Source organism: Microcebus murinus, chromosome 16 (assembly GCF_040939455.1).
Source record: "Microcebus murinus isolate Inina chromosome 16, M.murinus_Inina_mat1.0, whole genome shotgun sequence".
Classification (NCBI taxonomy): Eukaryota; Metazoa; Chordata; class Mammalia; order Primates; family Cheirogaleidae; genus Microcebus; species Microcebus murinus.
Window position 1 is genome coordinate 72,292,621 of NC_134119.1, and position 18,320 is coordinate 72,310,940.

The 18,320-nt window shown below is 52.2% G+C and overlaps 1 protein-coding gene across 4 annotated transcripts; it reads right to left on the reverse strand.

Moving 5' to 3' along the window:
• Positions 1–537: 537 nt before the first annotated feature.
• MZF1 (myeloid zinc finger 1) lies at positions 538–15,849 on the reverse strand. Of its 4 annotated transcripts, none has more exons than XM_075993332.1 (6): positions 15,729–15,849; positions 10,194–10,629; positions 9,565–9,751; positions 8,741–8,811; positions 8,500–8,620; positions 538–2,984 (listed from the first exon to the last, which is right to left on the reverse strand). In XM_075993332.1, the coding sequence occupies exons 2-6, from the start codon at positions 10,587–10,589 to the stop codon at positions 1,540–1,542; spliced, it is 2,220 nt and encodes a 739-aa protein (XP_075849447.1). In that variant the 5' UTR covers positions 10,590–10,629; positions 15,729–15,849; the 3' UTR covers positions 538–1,539. The 4 variants fall into 4 exon arrangements, with proteins under 4 accessions (XP_075849447.1, XP_075849446.1, XP_075849445.1 ...); XM_075993331.1 differs by lacking the exon at positions 15,729–15,849 and adding an exon at positions 12,458–13,640; XM_075993330.1 differs by lacking the exon at positions 15,729–15,849 and adding an exon at positions 11,765–12,447.
• Between the last annotated feature and the right edge of the window lie 2,471 nt (positions 15,850–18,320).

Sequence of the window (18,320 nt, forward strand, 5' to 3'; positions counted from 1 at the left end):
GACAGGAGGGGGTGTGCAGGTCACAGGCATCATAGGCCAGGCACAGCGCCACTCACAAACCTGGGAGCTGAAGGATCCAAGTGGGACCCTGGGCTCCCAGCTATCCAAGTGCTGACAGCCCCAAGTACCAACTCTCCAGCAGCTACTCCTGTTGATGGGGAGAAATCCTTGGCTACTTATGACCATTGCAAGGAGGAGTAGGGTGCTGACAGGGTGATTGGATAGCTGAGCTGGGGGTGGAAAAGGTGGTTTCATCAGTGCTGACTTGGAGCAAGGTGGAAAACTTGGTGGCTTAACAGGCTGGTAATCCCCCTAGGGACTGAGTGTTCTCCCAACCCCTCAGAGGCCCCAGGTAGTGGCCTCAGTGTCAAGGGAGGATCCTGTGAGATGCTGCCCAATAAGGGCTGGGCTCTAGACTTTCCACTTAGGCATCAATGTATGGGGCAGAGATTTCATCCACTCCTCTTCATCTGCAACTCTGTTAGGGACAGAGTGGAAGTGGGGTTGGGAAGAGAGAAAAGACTAGGGCAGAAGGTCTTTCCAGGAGTAGCAGTTTTTATATAACCTCCCAGAATCAGAGTCTTTATGCCCCTCAGAGACACCCATACCAGCACACCCTCCTCAGGAGTCTCATCCTAGACCCCTGAGGCACCTTCCTTTGATTCCAGTGACCCCAGCACCAGCTACAGTATCTCCTCCTAGGAGTTGTGGGTCGCAGGCCCACAGGGCTTCCCTGCCAGGTAAGAGACCCCAGGACCAGCCTGGCAGCACTCCCATCCTTCTCAAGGGCCAGAGTTTCAGCTCTATAGGAAACTCACTGGAGTCTGAGTTGCTATGCTTCTCTTTGTTCCTCTAGCCCGGGGAGGGTGGGGGGGTGTCTAGCTGCTCCTTGCAGTTCTCACCTTTCCCACCTCCATGACAGCTTGATTTACCCTTTTCAGTCACCTATCAACCACCTAGCACCTATGTAGAAGCTCTGTTAAAACACCTCCTATGGCTCTGTCTCTTGACTGGACCCTGGTTGATGATCAGGCATGGCACCATGCTATGTGGTCTCCTGGCAGATGCTCACGAGAACATTTCCTCCTCTCTAGATTTGGGAAACTGAGGTGTGCTGCCCAGAGAGAGGGAAGCTGGGCTGCCCAAGGCTGGTCTGCCCTACTTGTTGCTGGGCCATTACTTCAGTGTAAGCCAGAGACAAGGTACAAGGACCACCCAACACATGGGAGTAGGTGCTGACAGAAGCCACCTCTGCGGAGATGAGGGGATGTTAGGGGAGGAACGTGGCCCACAGGAACCACTTGGGTGCAGAGGGAACACCCCAGTACAGCACAGTGGATAGAATGGGTGGACAGGGACCATGCAGGTGGGGAGGTACTCTGTGGATGGAGACTGAGTTTTCCATCTACTGTTTATTGAGCACCTACTGGGGACCAGGGTCTGAGCGGGCCTGCTTGTACCTATGTAACCACTGGCCTCCCAACAACCCTGTAAGGCAGGTATTCTGACCAAGGTGGACGCAGTGTGTCCTGGCTGGAGCTATTCGGCACTGTGCACGCGCTGGTGCTGGATGAGCTTGGTGCTCTGGTGGAAGCGGCGGCCGCAGTCCTGGCAGGCAAAGGGCTTCTCTCTCCGGTGGGTGCGCAGGTGCTGGGTGAGCGTGGGCCGCTGGCGGAAGGCCTTGCCACACTCAGGACACGCGTAGGGCCGCTCACCTGTGTGGATGCGCCGGTGCTGGGTGAGGTTGGCATGCTGCCGGAAGCTCTGGCCGCACTCAGGGCAGGTGAAGGGCCGTTCACCCGTGTGGATGCGCTGGTGCTCCGTTAGCCGTGACACCTGTGTGAAGCCCAGGCCGCACTCGCCGCAATGATAGGGCTTCTCGCCCGTGTGTGTCCTCTGATGGCGCGTGAGCTTGAGGCGCTGGCTGAAGCGCTGGCCGCACTCGGGGCATGCAAAGGGCTTCTCGCCCGTGTGCACGCGCAGGTGCTGTGTGAGCGTGGGCCGCTGACGGAAGGCCTTGCCGCACTCGGTGCAGGCGAAGGGCCGCTCGCCTGTGTGGATGCGCCGGTGCTGCGTGAGGTTGGAGCGCTGCCGAAAGCTCTGGCCGCACTCGGCGCAAGCGAAGGGCCGTTCGCCGCTGTGCACACGCCGGTGCTGCAACAGCACCGAGCGGCGGCCAAAGCGCTCACCGCACTCCACACAGCCGAAAGACTTGTCACCTGTGTGCACCGCCTGATGCTCCAGCAGCACGGCACGCCGTGTGAAGCTCTCGCAGCACTCACTGCACGGAAAGGGGCCTGGGGGCTCAGGTGCGCCAGAAAGGGACGGTAGCACAGAGCCAGGGCCTGGCGGGTCTCCATGGATACGCTGGTGCTGCAGCAGGTTGGAACGCTGCCTGAAGCTCTGGCCGCAATCTGAGCAATGAAAGGGCTGCTCACCTGTGTGCACACGCCGGTGTTCCTCCAGGCGCGCACTGCGCACGAAGCCCTGGCCACAGTCACTGCACACAAAAGGCCGCTCCTCAGTGTGTGTGAGCTGGTGGCGTAGCAGGTGTGAGCTGCGGCTGAAGCTGCGGCTGCACTCGCCGCACACAAATGGTCGCTCACCCGTGTGTATCTTCTGGTGCCGCAGCAGGTTGCTGCGTTGGCTGAACACCTTGCCACACACGTCACAACGGCCACCCTGAACTATCCCTGCCCCGGTGCTGGGGTGGCCTGGGCCCCGGTTTTGGCCCCTGGGGGTGCGCCAATGGGAGGTGGTGGTGACCAGCGTGGGCCCCACACTCTGGCAGGAATCCTCATCCATGGGGTCCTGTTCAGTGCTCTGGTCGCTAGGGAGCAGAAGTGCATGCGCGAAGCCACCTTCATGAGAGGGTGACTGTGTCCCACCTGAGAGGCCTGCCATGCCAATGTCCCAGGAAACGTGAAGGGAAGGGCTTACAGTACTTGGGCCTGTGGAGACGCTGTTCATCTGGAGCACAAACCCTGTGTGCAAAAGGGGACTCACTCATTCATGACAGAGTATCCACTGTGCCTAGACCCACTTCAACCCTAGGGACATGGAAACTGACCAATGAGGCAGAGAGGTGACAAGAGCAGGGGCAAGGATTCTATCTGTGCAGGCTTCCCTGAGGAGGTGACAATAGGACAGAGCCTGGCATAAAGAGGAAGACTGGGCTATGTGAGAAAAAGCTTTCCACCAGCATATGAATTTTAGGGGATATAAAAAAGAAAGAAAGAAGGAAAGAAAGAGAGAAAGAGAGAAAGAGAGAGAGAGAGAGGAGAGAGAGGAGAGAGAGAGGGAGAGAGGGGGAGAGAGAGGGAGAGAGAGAGGAAAGAGAAGAAAGAGAAGAAGCGGCCGGGCGCGGTGGCTCACGCCTGTAATCCTAGCTCTCTGGGAGGCCGAGGCGGGCGGATTGCTCGAGGTCAGGAGTTCGAAACCAGCCTGAGCAAGAGCGAGACCCCGTCTCTACTATAAATAGAAATTAATTGGCCAACTAATATATATAGAAAAAATTAGCCGGGCATGGTGGCGCATGCCTGTAGTCCCAGCCACTTGGGAGGCTGAGGCAGAAGGATTGCTTGAGCCCAGGAGTTTGAGGTTGCTGTGAGCTAGGCTGATGCCACGGCACTCATTCTAGCCTAGGCAACAAAGCGAGACTCTGTCTCAAAAAAAAAAAAAAAAAAAAAAAAAGAAGAAGAAAGAGAAGAAAGAGAGGAAAGAAAGGAAGAAAAAGTACTCTGGGTCTTACATAAGTTAGAAAAAATTGCCTCTTTCTGGAAGAGCTTTAGGGCAATAGCGGGGACAGACAGCCCTTGCACTGTCTAGGTGGGCAATGATGGTCTCTGCAATGCAAAGAAGTGGGTGGGCCTGAGGGAGGCTGGAGGTGGAGCCAACAGAAAGGGATTGGTAGGGGCAGGGAATGTGAGCTCCTGAACTTCGTTCTGGGTTTGGGATGTGCCTTGCTTGAGATGTCTGTAGGGCATTTGATGAACAGATGTTTCATTCAGGCTGCTGGGAAGTGCAAGCAAGGGCTCTAGCGCATTTACATGGCAAATGGAACCCTGGGCCTGCCTGTGATCAACAAGGGTGGGTGTCTACAGAGGAGAGAAGTGGGTCCTAGCCACACCACGAGTATTCTAGCATTAGAGGCTGGGTGAGGGAGGAGGCGTTAGCAACTACAACTGAGAGGCAGCACTTGGTGAAAGAGGAAACCTGTAGGAGGTTAAATCAAGAAGACTGAGAGAGTAGTGAGGGCTTCAGTGGGTGACAGAAAATCCATAAGCTGCCAAAGAAAAGTCAGATATATTAGAATGCATCAAAGGGAATCAGCAAAAACCACCTCAGAGTCAAAAGACAAATGACAAACTGAAAGACTCCAGAGGCAAAGGGTTAATTAACCTTCTAAGTGAAGAGTTTCAATAAATTAAAAAGAAAGACCAATAACCTGACAGACACAAGCGCAAAAGATGTGAACAGGAAAGGAACTGTAACTAATGTTTATTTATTTATTTATTTTTTGAGACAGAGTCTCACTTTGTTGCCCTGGCTACAGTGAGTGCCGTGGCGTCAGCCTAGCTCACAGCAGCCTCAAACTCCTGGGCTCAAGCGATCCTCCTGCCTCAGCCTCCCGAGTAGCTGGGACTACAGGCATGCGCCACCATGCCCGGCTAATTTTTTCTATATATGTTAGTTGGCCAATTAATTTTTTTCTATCTAGAGATGGGGTCTCATTCTTGCTCAGGCTGGTTTCGAACTCCTGACCTCGAGCAATCCGCCCGCCTCAGCCTCCCAGAGTGCTAGGATTACAGGCATGCGCCACCGCGCCCGGCCTGTAACTAATGTTTAAATCCCATAAAATATGCTCAGTTTCCTCCTAGTAAGAAAAATGCACATTAGGGCTGAATTCATCTGCCATTTTCCACACCCTCACTGCAGGGACACAAGTGTTCCTACACATTGCTGGTGAGCATAAATGGGAAACCAGTGTGGCAAAAATCCATTAAAACATCAAATGTCCTATACTTTGACCCAGTAATTCCACTTTTTAAGTATTTCTTCAACAGCTGTGTTCCTCTTTGTACTAAATGACCCATGTTAAAAGAATTCTCAGTGCATCACTGAGAAACAGCCCAAAAGATTGTCAGTAGGAACCTCGATCGATAGACAGTGGTGTGTCCACAGTAAGCCAGAGTGGGGCTCTAAGCAACCATCCCAAAGACCTAGGCACTCACTGCTGTGTATCAAAAGTGGGAAGATGCAAGAAAAGTGTCAGGTGTGGAATAGGGTGGAGATTAACCATCCATATATATATATATATATATTTTTTTTAATGTTTTGAGACAGAGTCCCACTCCGTTGCCCTGGGTAGAGTGCTGTGGCATCAGCCTAGCTCACTGCAACCTCCAACTCCTGGGCTCAAGCGATCCTCCTGCCTCAGCCTCCTGAGTAGCTGAGACTACAGGCTGGTGACATAATGCCCGGCTAATTTTTCTATTTTTAGGAGAGACAGGGTCTCACTCTTGCTGGCTTGAACATGTGTTTTTTTGTTTGTTTTTTTGAGACCGAGTCTCATTCAGCACTCAGTCACCCAGGCTAGAGTGCCATGGGCTCAAGCAATCCTCTTGCCTCAGCCTCTTAAGTAGCTGGGACTACAGGTGTGCATCACCACACCCAGCTAATTTTTACTATTTTTAGTAGAGATGGAGTCTCACTCTTGCTCAGGCTGGTCTCAAACTTCTGAGCTCAAGGGATCCTTCCACCTCAGCCTCCTAGAATGCTAGGATTACAGGCATGAGCCACCGTGCCCAGCCTGGAACATGACTTTCATAGAAGGGAAATGAGCTTGCATCTGTACATGTGTTTGCTTCTCCATGTACAGAATCTTTCTGGAAAGACATAAAACTGGTAATGTTGGCTGTTGGAAAGTAGGACTTCATGGCACAGGCAGGCGAGGGACATTCTACTGTTATACTGTCTTGTGCCTTTGGAATTTTCTAACGTGAATGTATTAGCCATTTAAAATATCCTCATGACCAAAACATTAAAAAGACATCTCTGGCTACAGAGAGGAGGCAGAGTTTTACTTCAAAAAAGATTCTAAAATCTTGGGAGTTGGAGGTACCAGGTACCTCTGGCCTTGTGGGTGAAGGTGCAGGGACCACCCAGGCTAGGAAAGGCAGTGTGAGAAGCGGATGCTGGGCAGAACTGCCGCTCTGGGCTCTGTCTGCACAGGATTCTGAGCCAACAGTGTGCACTGCTGTGGCTCTGATTTTTGGATTTCTTCTCCTATCCTAGCAGAAGGCTGTGTTGGAGGTGGGAGACTGTACTGAGAAAGTCAGGGAAATTATGTAAACAGTCACACTTGGTGCTGAGACATCAGCCTTTCTCACAGGATGCTGGCAGAAGGCTAAGAGTTCCTTCTTGTGGGACTCAGAGGAAGGACCTGAAGATGCTCACAGTGGGGAATGCCCCCTAATGGTGCAGCCAGATTGCCCCATGGATCCTTCAGTGACATCGATTCAGACTCCAGCCACCCATTCACGTTTTCCAAGTGGATCTCCTTGGGGAATGGGCTTCCCCCTGTCCTTCCCAGTGCTGGTTAGTGTTGTCACAGTGAATAAAACCCTTACTTAGCTACTCAGAGCTGCCAGGCAATTTGTGAACCCCCATCTTACACATACACCAATAACTAGTAGGGAACAAAGACCACCCTGGTCAAAGGAAATTAAAAATTAAAAAAAAAGAGAGTCCTCAGAGAAATAAGGAAAGGCATTATAAGTGAAAGAACAACAGCTTTAAAGATGAACAATCAGGCCGGGTGCGGTGGCTCATGCTTGTAATCCTAGCACTCTGGGAGGCCGAGGTGGGAGGATCACTTGAGCTGAGGAGTTTGAGACCAGCCTGAGCAAGAGCAAGACCCTGTCTCTATTAAAAATAAAAAAAAATTAGTCGAGCATCGTGGTGCACACTTCCAAGTCCCTACTACTTGGGAGGCCAAGGCAGGAGGATTGCTTGAGCTAGACAGTCTAGCAGTGAGCTAGACTCTCTACTCAGGGCAACAGAGTGAGGAGACTTGGTCTCAAAAATAAATAAATAAAGAAAAGAAAAAAAGATGAACCAATCACAGAATGAAAATGAAGACACTTTTGGAAATTAAAAATATGCTAGCAGAAATGAAAAATCTCAAAAAAAAAAAAAAAGAAAAAAAGAAAAGAAATGAAAATCTCAATAGAAGGTCCGAAAGATACAAGTAAGAACATTTCCTGGAAAACAGAGCAGAAGGACAAAGGGATGGAAAATTGGAATGAAAAGATAAGAACATGAGAGGATCTGTCCTGGAGGGCAACAGCCAAGTATCAGGCTTCTCAAAAACAGAGAACAGAGCAATGGAGGGGAAGGAAATCCAAGAAACATTTCAAAACAATTTCCTACAACTGAGATATGTCAATTTCAAATTGAAAGGTCTCACCGACAACAGTGATTTTTTAAAAAGACAGGTCTGTGATTGAGTTAAAAAGAATTCTTGGCTGGGTGGTGGTGGCTCATACCTGTAATCCTAGCACTTTGGGAGGCCAAGGCAGGGAAATCACTTGAGGGGTCAGGGGTTCAAGACCAGGCTGAGCAAGAGTGAGACCCTGTCTCTAAAAAAAAAAATTCACTGGGTGTGCACCTATAGTCCCAGCCACTCAGACAGCTGATATAGGAAGATTGCTTGAGCCCACGAGCTTGATGTTGCAGTGAGCTATAATGACACCACTGCATTCTAGCCAGGGTGACAGAGCGAGACTCTGTGTCAAAACAATTTTTCTGGGCAAACTTCAATCTAACGTTGAGGGTTAGACAAATGTGTTCAGGTATGTGACATCTCAACATTTTACTTCCCACATCAGACCTCACAGAAAGCTCCAACAAAACAAGGGAGTAAACCAAGAAGAAGGAGATCGTGGGTCTGGGGAACAGGAAGGGCTGTGAGGGAGCCTGGATGATGGCAGACCAGGACAGTGGCTAAGAGGTAGATGTCAGAGGGCCTCGGCCTGTGACGTCCGGATGACTGGGCAGGATCCTGGTCTGTCCTTGCCTGATCCCTATCTTATATCAAGGTCCCTCCTGTGCACCCATCCTGTATATTAACCTGCTGTCCTTGCAGGTCCTGACCCTCCCTGCTCCAATGCCCTGCCAGCAGGATGCAAGCCCAGAGTCTGGGGGCCATCAAAGATGCCAGGACTGGTAGAGAATGTGGGTGTGGGGAACATAGGCCCCATTCTCAGGTTTTATTTTGGTGGGGAGCAAAAGTGAGAGAGGCTGTGGGTTGAGTGGTGGGCTTGGCTTTGGAAAGCGGAAGATGCTCAAGCAGGCTGAACACTGCAGGGGATGGTCTAGGGAACAGGGGAGCTTGCAGATGCTAGAGGAAGAGGGCTGCCTGGGTAGGGCCAGAAGCAGGCAGAAGTAGTGCTATCCATGCAGAGGGTCTACCCCACCATGCTCCATCTCACTTACCTGGGGAGAAGATGCCCCCAGTTTCCTCATGCCACAGGGCCCCAGGGTGCTGCCTCCATGAGGGCCATTCAGGCCCAGTCTTGCTGTGGGGAAAGGCTTGGTCCAACGCTGTCCCACAGCCCTGAAACCACAGTGGTTACTGCTCATCTGTGCCTGGCTGGGGTCAGGGAGGGATCTACTCAACCCTCACCAACTGAAGCTCCTGGGGTAGGGAGGCAGGCACAGCCTGTGCAGGACTCACCTGGGCCTCCTCAGGCAGGAGGATGGGTGCAGCCTCCTGGCTGGCAGCTATAGGCCCAAAATCCAGGGGCTCTGGAGAGGAAGGGTTGGGTCAGGCAGCCTGAGGGAGTTCCCACCCTACTGCCCTTCTCAGTGGTGTGTCATGTGCTAGCATCCAGGTATGGGGGAGTCCTGGATATGGGCTTGGGGCTGGGGAGGGAAACACAGGGCAGCTTAGGGCCCAGCTTGGGAGTTGGGTGGAGCACGGTACTCTGCAGGCCAGGGGTTGAGCTGCAGTGGAATGAAGTGGGCTTGGGTCTGTGCCCTTGTGGCCCTATATGAACGCTAGGACAGGATGGCCAGTAGGGGTGGCTGTACAAGGGCCCACATAGGAATGGCAGAGTGTGGGCAGCTGATTTAAGTGCCATGACTGGCACATGAATGGGTGGGCATACCCCCAACACTGTTGGGTCTTCCCTCAGTAGCACCCATCTATACTGCAGCCTGCTGTCTGTTCCCCCAAGACCAGTGGATATCCCCCAGTGGATCGTCTCAGGGAGTGAAAGTTTTCTACATGAGGAAATTCCAAAAGTCCATTCCATGCTAGGGAGAGTCATGGAAACAGGGGTGTGGCAGTCAGGCTTGGTATGCAAGGAACAGTGACCAACAGGGCTATTGGCTAGGCTGCAGGGGAGACCCAACTGGGTGGCACGTGGGGGCTGCTGGCACATGTAAACCATTCCCATCTAGCAGAAGCCTAGCCCAGCAAACTTCAGACTACTCAGACCAGCCCCCTCTGGTCTACCCAACTAGGCTTCAGGCCCTGCCCACCCTGTTTGTCCTCACCTGGGTCCTCTGTAACCTCTGGATCCTCTTTCACCTGAAGGCTCAGCAGTGGTGATCCCTGCATGGCCCCAGGGGGCATCTTTAGCCCAGGCTCTGGAATTTGAGGCTCACTTTGAGGCAGAGACTGGAAGCTGGAGGGCTCCATCTTCTCTGATAGGACCTCTTGGCCTTGCACCTGGACTGTGACCTGGGGAAGTGTTCCCACCATCAGAGGCTCAAGCAGAGGGGGCCTGGACACAACCTGGGGTTCACAGGTACTCATCACATTGCAGGACCCCAGGGGTCTGTCTAGTAAACAACTACTGACTAGGTCTTCCAAGGACCTATTTCTCCTGAGCAAGGAGCAAGGAGCAAAGGGACCACCTGCAGTCCCTCTCCTGCTGCTGACACTCTGGGCTGCCCATTAACCTCCCTGTCTCACTCTACCTTGCAGCCCTTGTGTCCACGTGACTCCAGATAACACAAGGATGGGCTGGTAAGGCTGGCCTTGGAACTACTCTGCCCTGTGGCAGGTGGCCACTTCTGTACCATGAGGAAGATACATTTCTGGCTAAGCACAGCACCCCCAGGATGAGACAGAGATGGACAATGTGCCAGTCCTGAGCCTCCGCTCAGGGCCACTGACTCACCCATCTCCGAGGCCCATCCAGCTCCCGGCGCAGCCTGTCTACCAGTGCAGCGGCCTCCTCGGGGCTGCCTGGGCACTGTCTCTGCACACGAGCCTGGATCTCAGAGGGCAGTGCACCCAGGAACTGCTCCAGCACCAGCAGCTCCAGCATTTGCTCCTTGGAGTGCACTTCTGGCTGAAGCCACTGGCGACACAGCTCTCGGAGCTGGGCTAAGGCCTCTTGGGGTTCTATTGCTTCCTCATAGTGAAAGCACCGGAAGCGTAGGCGCGCAGCCTCGGGGCCCAGGTCCCATGGGGCAGCTTCACCCTCCTCCTCAGAGTCCTCCAGCTTCACCATGACAGGCCCCTCATCTTCTGGGGGTGTGGTGCCTGGGGATCCCAGCGCAGCAGGCCTCATTGGGAGTACCAGGTCAGGTTTCTGAGGCCACCGTCTGCCCCTACGAAAGGAATGGGATGAGGCTGCTGCAATAAGAGTAGACAGTGACAGTAAATGCTTACTGAGTATCTACTATACACTGTGTTGGTCAAGCCTCAGACCTACCCTATGTGGAAAGCAGATGAGGAAAGTGAGGCTCACAGAGTCAGGTCATACCCCTGGGATTTATGAGGTTGGAAGCCCTCACTGAACCACCCATCTACACGTGCAACCTCATCCCTGCCCTGTAGCAGTCCCTTTACCAAATGGATGGCATTTTTACCATCTAAGCCCTGTGCATTAGCTCCACTGCCAGCCCCCTGCCCAATGCCAGTTCCTCACTTCATCATCCACATTCCTACCAAACTACTCTTAGATTTGGCCCCTCACTGGGGCCCCACCATCACTCCTTCCGTCCTGGTTCCAGAGGCCTTCTCTCTAGGTGGGCCTGTATGGAGTCTCTGGTAGCCCTCTTGCTCCCAACACAGGCGGTTTCTTTTTTTTTTTTGAGACAGACTCTCACTCTGTCACTGGGGCTAGAGTGCAGTGGCATCATCATAGCTCACTGCAACCCTGAACTCCTGCATTCAAGCAACCAAGAAGCTGGGGCTATAGGCACACACCACCATGGTTGGCTAATTTTTCTATTTTTTGTAGGGACAGGGTCTCCCTCTTGCTCAGGCTGGTCTCAGAACTCCTGACCTCAAATGATCCTCTGCCTTGGTCTCCCACTGGTAAGATTACAAGCACGAGCCACCACACCCAGCATCACAAGTTGTTTCTTAGGCCTAGAAGGTACCTCCTCTCTTCCCTAAATCCTGCCTGTCTTCTACACGTGCAACCTCATCCCTGCCCTGCGGCAATCCCTTTACCAAAGGGATGGCATCTTTACCATCTAAGCCCTGTGCATTAGCTCCACTGCCAGGCCCCTGCCCAATGCCAGTTCCTCACTTCATCATCCACTCTCCTACCAAACTACTCTTAGATTTGGCCTTTCACTGGGGCCCCACCATCATACTCCTTCTGTCCTGGTTCCAGAGGGCAGACTTGCTTCACCCACCTGGTCTCCCATCATAACTGGTGCAAAGCCACTCGCTGGTCCAGCCCTCAGGCAGCAGCTTCTCCCTACTCAGTCCCATTCTCTAATCCCAACTTACCATACCATGCAATGGCCCAATTCCTCAGCTCCGTGATTTAGGTGGGGCTGGGAAGTGACCAGGGAACTTCTGAAGGGGCTGCAAAGACTCCCCCCCCTCCAGACCACTGGTTGAACAGGAGCCTGCAAGAAAGTTCCGAGATCCTGATTCTGTCCATTTTTAGGTCGCTGTGCTTCTGTGAACCTGTTTCCCCATCAGCAAGTGGGGTGACTTAGGCCTAGAAGGTAGGCCTAAGTCCCCATCGCGCTCCTCCTGAAGCTTGGGCTTTGTGAAGGAATTGGCGTTTATTAAGGGGATGGTGCCGCACAGTCATCCCCCCATGGGTGGAACCAATTTCGAAGGCCGCCTGATCCCGTGGGTCAAACCTCCACTCCTCAAGGTCCCATGTCAACCTGAAATCCTGGGGGAAACGTGGGTCATCAAGCCGGCGAGTCCCCGCGGAGGTTCCTGAAATACACTTCCCAGAAGTCTAGGCGGCTAACTTCCGCTTTAGGGTGTGCCGCCATGGCAACGGCGGGACCGAGCTCTCAAAGCCTGTTGTCACAACGAGCGGTGATTGATGGGCCTTGGGCAACAGCGCAGGGCCAGCCTGCAGAGATTGCCAGGGTCCCTGCCCTGCACTCCGGGTCTCCGCAGCCGCCGCCCCATTCCCCACCCGAGCATTCCCAGTCGAGAGGCCTCCCCCGCCCTCACCTCTGCGCTCAGCGTGCCGCTCCGCGCACTTGGGCATGCGCACTCGCCGACTTCTGCCTCCCAGGATGGACTACGTTTCCCAGGACGCCCGCGTACCAGCCCTAGCACCTCCTTACCTTCCCCCACCCCTCGCCTTCGTTTCTACCCCGCCGCTTCCCGTCCCCTGGAGATAGCGGTGGTCGAAAAGATTAGGTCCCACTGCCTGCTGCCTCTTTCCATGCTCCCCGCCTCGAATCCAGTCCTCTGGCCCCCATCGACGTGCGCAAACTCCTCGAAGGCAACGGACCACAGTACCGCCTTCCAGACCGCGCATGCATCCCACCACGTTTTCCTTAAATTCTTCACGGGCCTTCCCTGAATTAGCAGGGTTCTGCGCCAATCGCGGCCCCTACTAGGATGCCGTCAGTTCCCCCCTCCTGTCTCCGTGGCAACCCGTTGCTGGGAGGGGGGGCCCCTTCCCTCTGCTACCTTGCGGACCGCAAAATGGAAAGAGGGTCGAACCAGTGGTTTCTGGGGGATGTAGTCGGCCGGTGACTTCCCTTCGCGCATGCGCAGGGCGATTACGTTGCTGTGGGCGGTGGGCAGCCCTGCCAGTCTCCAGGATAGCCTGGTGACCTGACCCGGTTGTCGCCAGGGCAACCCCGAGACCTGGTGGGTGTTCGAAATGGACAGAGGGAGGAGGACTAAGGGGGGGGACTAGGGCAGAGAGATGCTCCCCTACATAGACAGTGAGGAGACAGATGCAGAAACAGAGACAGGACGCAGGAAGAGAGAGGGAAGGAGGGTCCCACAGTCTGGGAGCGCAGAGTCTTGACGTGAGGAGACAGTAAAAGTAAGTAAACAGAGACAGGGGTCCAAGTCAAAGAGCATTTCAACTGTCATTAAAGAGGGTCAGAATCAGGGCCAGGGAGGTGTGTCAGAACAGTTAGGAACAGGGAGAGAGCTCAGGAAGGGATAAAGATGAAAGGAGAGACAGAGGGAAATTAAGAATGGATCCACAGAGACAGGACATACAGACATCAAGACTTGAGGCACAGACAGGAGTACAGAGGCAAGATGGGAGAAAGGGACAGAAATTAGAGATACAGTAAGATGGATTGACAGTTTTCAAAGACTCAGAGAAAGATGATAGAAAGTAAGTGAGACTGGAAGAATTGGAGGCAGACTTATTAGAAAAAGTTATTCAAAACTTGATAATAGGCCGGGCGCGGTGGCTCACGCCTGTAATCCTAGCACTCTGGGAGGCCGAGGTGGGCCGATTGCTCAAGGTCAGGAGTTCGAAACCAGCCTGAGTAAGAGCGAGACCCCGTCTCTACTATAAATAGAAAGAAATTAATTGGCCAACTAATATATATAGAAAAAAAATTAGCCAGGCATGGTGGCGCATGCCTAGGCTTGAACCCAGGAGTTTGAGGTTGCTGTGAGCTAGGCTGACGCCACGGCACTCACTCTAGCCTGGGCAACAAAGTGAGACTCTGTCTCAAAAACAAAATGAAACAAAAAAAACTTGACAATAAGACAGGAAGATGATTGTAAGCCACCTCTCAGTTCTGCTTCGGGTCATCTGACTCCCTATGTGAAGCAACTCTTTTTTTATATTTACTTTTTATTTTTATTTTTTTTTGAGACAAAGTCTCGCTTTGTTGCCTAGGCTAGAGTGAGTGCCATGGCGTCAGCCTAGCTCACAGCAACCTCAATCTCCTGGCCCAAGCAATCCTTCTGCCTCAGCCTCCCAAGTAGCTGGGACTACAGGCATGCGCCACCATGCCCGGCTAATTTATATATATATATATATTAGTTGGCCAATTAATTTCTTTCTATTTATAGTAGAGACGGGGTCTCGCTCTTGCTCAGGCTGGTTTCGAACTCCTGACCTCGAGCAATCCGCCCGCCTCGGCCTCCCAGAGAGCTAGGATTACAGGCGTGAGCCACCACGCCCGGCCCTATATTTACTTTTAATCAAGATCCAGATGCTGTTCAATTAGATGCTACCTTGTAAAGACTGATAGATTGCAAATGTTTTCTGTCCAGTGTGTAGGCCACTAAGCAGTTTTGTAATGACTTTGAGCTTTTATTTCAGTGTTTATTATTTCTTTCCCATTTTCCTGTCACCTTGCTGGTTCCCTGACTAAGGCAGATAAACATTTGGAACGTTCTGAGAGACAGGTTTTTAACTTTTTTAAAAATTGTATTTCAGGCTGGGTGTGGTGGCTCACACCTGTAATCCTAGCACTCTGGGAGGCCGAGGTGGGCGGATTGCTCGAGGTCAGGAGTTCGAAACCAGCCTGAGCAAGAGTGAGACCCTGTCTCTACTAGAAATAGAAAGAAATTAATTGGCCAACTAATATATATAGAAAAAATTAGCTGGGCATGGTGGCGCATGCCTGTAGTCCCAGCTACTTGGGAGGCTGAGGCAGCAGGATCGCTTGAGCCCAGGAGTTTGGGGTTGCTGTGAGCTAGGCTGACGCCACGGCACTCACTCCAGCCTGGGCACCAAAGTCAGACTCTGTCTCAAAAAAAAAAAAAAAAAAAAATTGTATTTCAGCAGTTCAGAAGCGAAACCGGCGGGGCACGGTGGCTTCATGCCTGTAATCCTAGCACTCTGGGAGGCTGAGGAGGGCACATTACTTGAGGTCAGGAGTTCGAAACCAGCCTTAGCAAGAACGAGCCCGTCTCTATTATAAATAGAAAGAAATTAATTGGTCAACTAATATATATAGAAAAAATTAGCCGGGCATGGTGGCGCATGCCTGTAGTCCCAGCTACTCGGGAGGCTGAGGCAGCAGGATCACATGAGCCAGGAGTTTGAGGTTGCTGTGAGCTAGGCTGACGCCACGGCACTCACTCTAGCCTGGGCAACAAAGCGAGACTCTGTCTCAAAAAAAAAAAAAAGAATCGAACCAGTTCTTCCGGCTGGGGGACACACAGGGAAGAGAAGCAGACAGAGCCAGGAATGGAAGGAGGAAGAGAGGATGATTGTAAAAACAAAGAAATTAGCGAGAAAGCCAGCCTTGGGCAGAAATGGCCTCCGGCGTCCCAGCCTAGACTCTGCGCACCGCAGCCTCCTTGTGGAACTACGTTTCCCAGCAGCCTCCAGGGCCCGAGGCGCAGGGCGCTAGGCGGAGCGCGTCTTCTGGCGCGGGCCTGACGCGGACTCCAATGCTGGCTGTCAGGCGGCAACGTTCTCCCTCCGCCGCCAACATGGAGGCTGGGCTCGGCCTCCCGCGGAAGACGCTGTGAGGCTGTTGATGGGGAAAGGCCGAAGTCCCACCTGCCCAGATGAAGCCGATGGCTCAGGTCGCGGCCTGGAGGTGAGGGTGGTCGGCCGTGCGTGTCGTCAAGTTCTGGGTGGCAGGAGCAGGGGCGCCTTCTCGCCTCCAGCTGCGGGGAAACTGGAGACACCACTGCGTGTGCAGCAAGGACGCACACGAGTGGGCCAGTGGGAGCCTTCGGCGGCCCCACGGCTGTCTGGGAGATGTAGTCTCTCTGGGCGGGATGCCAGCCTCCTGGTTCCTAATGCAGCAAGTGCTAACTCGGTTGTGGTCCCCTACTCCTCGGTTCAAGGGCTTTTTTCCTCTGGAGGCTTGAGCTTGCGAGTTCGCCAAGACTTCGACAGCGTAGGTCAAGCGCCTGCAGTCCTAAGGCCCCCTCTCGGGCCTCTTCAGTCTCACAGCGCATACGTGTGCACTGTTCAGTTCTTTGTCCATCTCAAGCATCTGTGAAATGTAGTCTGGAGGGACGATCCCTGTCTTCCCCACAGACTTTGGGCGGTGAGCGGGCTTGAGGCTGCCTGTCCAGAGGGTGAGGGAGGGAATAAGTGAATATGTGGATGAATTAATGTTTGGTACTAACAAAATATTTATCCAGCTTAGAGTTAAATTTAGTAAATAGTGTAGGTGCCTTGCCCAGAACATTTAAGAGTAATGTGCTCTAGACAAGGTTGCTGCCTTGAGGCATAACAAAGGATCTGAGTTTCTGCAAATAGGCAAGAGCTGCCCAGCCCCATGTTAATAAGGGCCTGGAGGCCACAGGATAAGCACATTGTTCCTATTATTGTTGCTTGGCCCTGTAAGATGGCTGGATAGTCAATGATGGGTAAGGTTCCTCAAGGAGGAACAACCTAAGACAGGTGGGGGGGGGCAGCCTGGAGGAACTGGGGACAAAAAGTGCCCCCTGTGGCTGCCTTGCTTAACCTTTGCTTATCTCAGCCTGAGACCTATGCTTTGAGCAACTGCCTGGAAACCTTGAGTCAGGGGACATCTGTGTCCTTAGGCTACGTGCTCCAGAATTTATGGCCATTGTTGCAATGCCTGGGTGGTCACGTATAAGGAACTAACTTTGATTTTTGGGGGTATAAAAATAAAACGACTCGTGTGTTCTGCACTGCAGTCTTGTACCATCTTTGTGTGTGTATGTGTCTTTCTTTTTGAGTCTCTTTGTGTTCTGTGTTCATCCACTGTCCTAGAAACAGGCCACAGCAAATTTAATTTAAAATTATGGGAGATCAGGCGACGGCATGAATGGGGGGAAAGAAGGATGGGTGCGTGAGTGTTTTAGAATTCAAGGCCCTGACCAGGTCGGAGCCTTCCTCATGCCCACAGCCGTTCTGTCTTTCCAGCTTAGAGCTCTGTGGGCTATGCAACCTTGTTTCAAGATAGGTGCATGGTCCATGGAGGTACTCATCCTAGGTGTGGTAGCCATCCCATAAACACAGACCTTTTTTTTCCTGATTTCACAAGCACTCCTTTAAAAAATTCTGTTTTGATCATGTGCTACATTAGTATGTTTCAAAATGTTAAGACAGACAAGGTGAGAGGCCTGCCTCCTACGACTGTACTTATTTAATTTATTCACACATATACTCCCAGCAGTTTGGGAGGTGGAGGCAGGAGAATTGCTTGAGGCCAGGAGTTTGAGATGAGCCTGGATGACATAGTGAGACCCCCATCACTACCAAAAATTTTTAAAAATTAGCTGGGCATGGTAGTGGTGTGCACCCATAATTCAAGCTGCTGAGGAGGCTGAGGCAGGAGGATGGCTTGAGCCCAGGAGTTTGAGATTACAGTGAGATATGCAACAGCATTCCAGCCTGGGCAACAGAGCCAGACCCTTTTTCAGAAGTAATAATAATGATTTATTCAACAAGTGATTGTTGGGTGCCTGCTAAGTGTCAGGCACTGTTCCTGGGCCTGGGAACAAAATAGAGAGTTCAGCAGACAAAGCTTCTGCCCATAGGCAGTGTGTGACAGACACACAAATACAGGGGAAGAGGGCCTTTCTGATAAGGTTACATTTGAACAGAGACCTGCAGAAGGTGAGAGAACAAGCCATGCAGAAAACGGGGCAGAGCACCTGCTCTAGGGCAAAGGAAATGCAGGAACCAAAGCTCTGAGTACCCTTGCTCTGCCTAGAGGATGTGGTCGGGAGTAAGGGAAAGAGAGCAGGAGTATTTGAACCCCACAGGGAAGCTGGTGAGGACTGTGGCTTTTACTCAGAGAGAGCTGGGAGGGCTTGGAGGGCTCAAGCAGAGGAGGGACATGATCTGACGAAGGTTTTACTGAATTATTGTTGTGATATGGAGGATTACTGTCCTCTGTCCCTGAGTATTCCACAGTGGTGGCACCAATTAGGTATTTTCTGTGTTAGTTTTCTGTTACTGCTATAACGAATTACTACAAATTTAGTGGCTTAAAACAACATATTTATTATCTTATAGTCCTGGAAGTCAGACTCTGAAATAAGTCTCACTAGGCTAAAGTCAAGGTTACAGCAAGGCTGGTTCCTTCTGGAGGCTCTGGGCTTCAGTGATCGTATTGCCTTCTTCTGAGTCAAATTCTTCTCTGCCTCCTCTTATAAGGACTCT

What these genes read in the sequence shown, in the direction of transcription:
- MZF1 (XM_075993330.1), bottom strand. An exon ending in TGGATGGGCCTCGGAGATGG is followed by an intron (nt 9,752 to 10,193) that starts GTGAGTCAGTGG and finishes ACACTTCCCCAG; the next exon opens with GTCACAGTCCAGGTGCAAGG. An exon ending in TCCTGCCTGAGGAGGCCCAG is followed by an intron (nt 8,621 to 8,740) that starts GTGAGTCCTGCA and finishes CTGTGGTTTCAG; the next exon opens with GGCTGTGGGACAGCGTTGGA.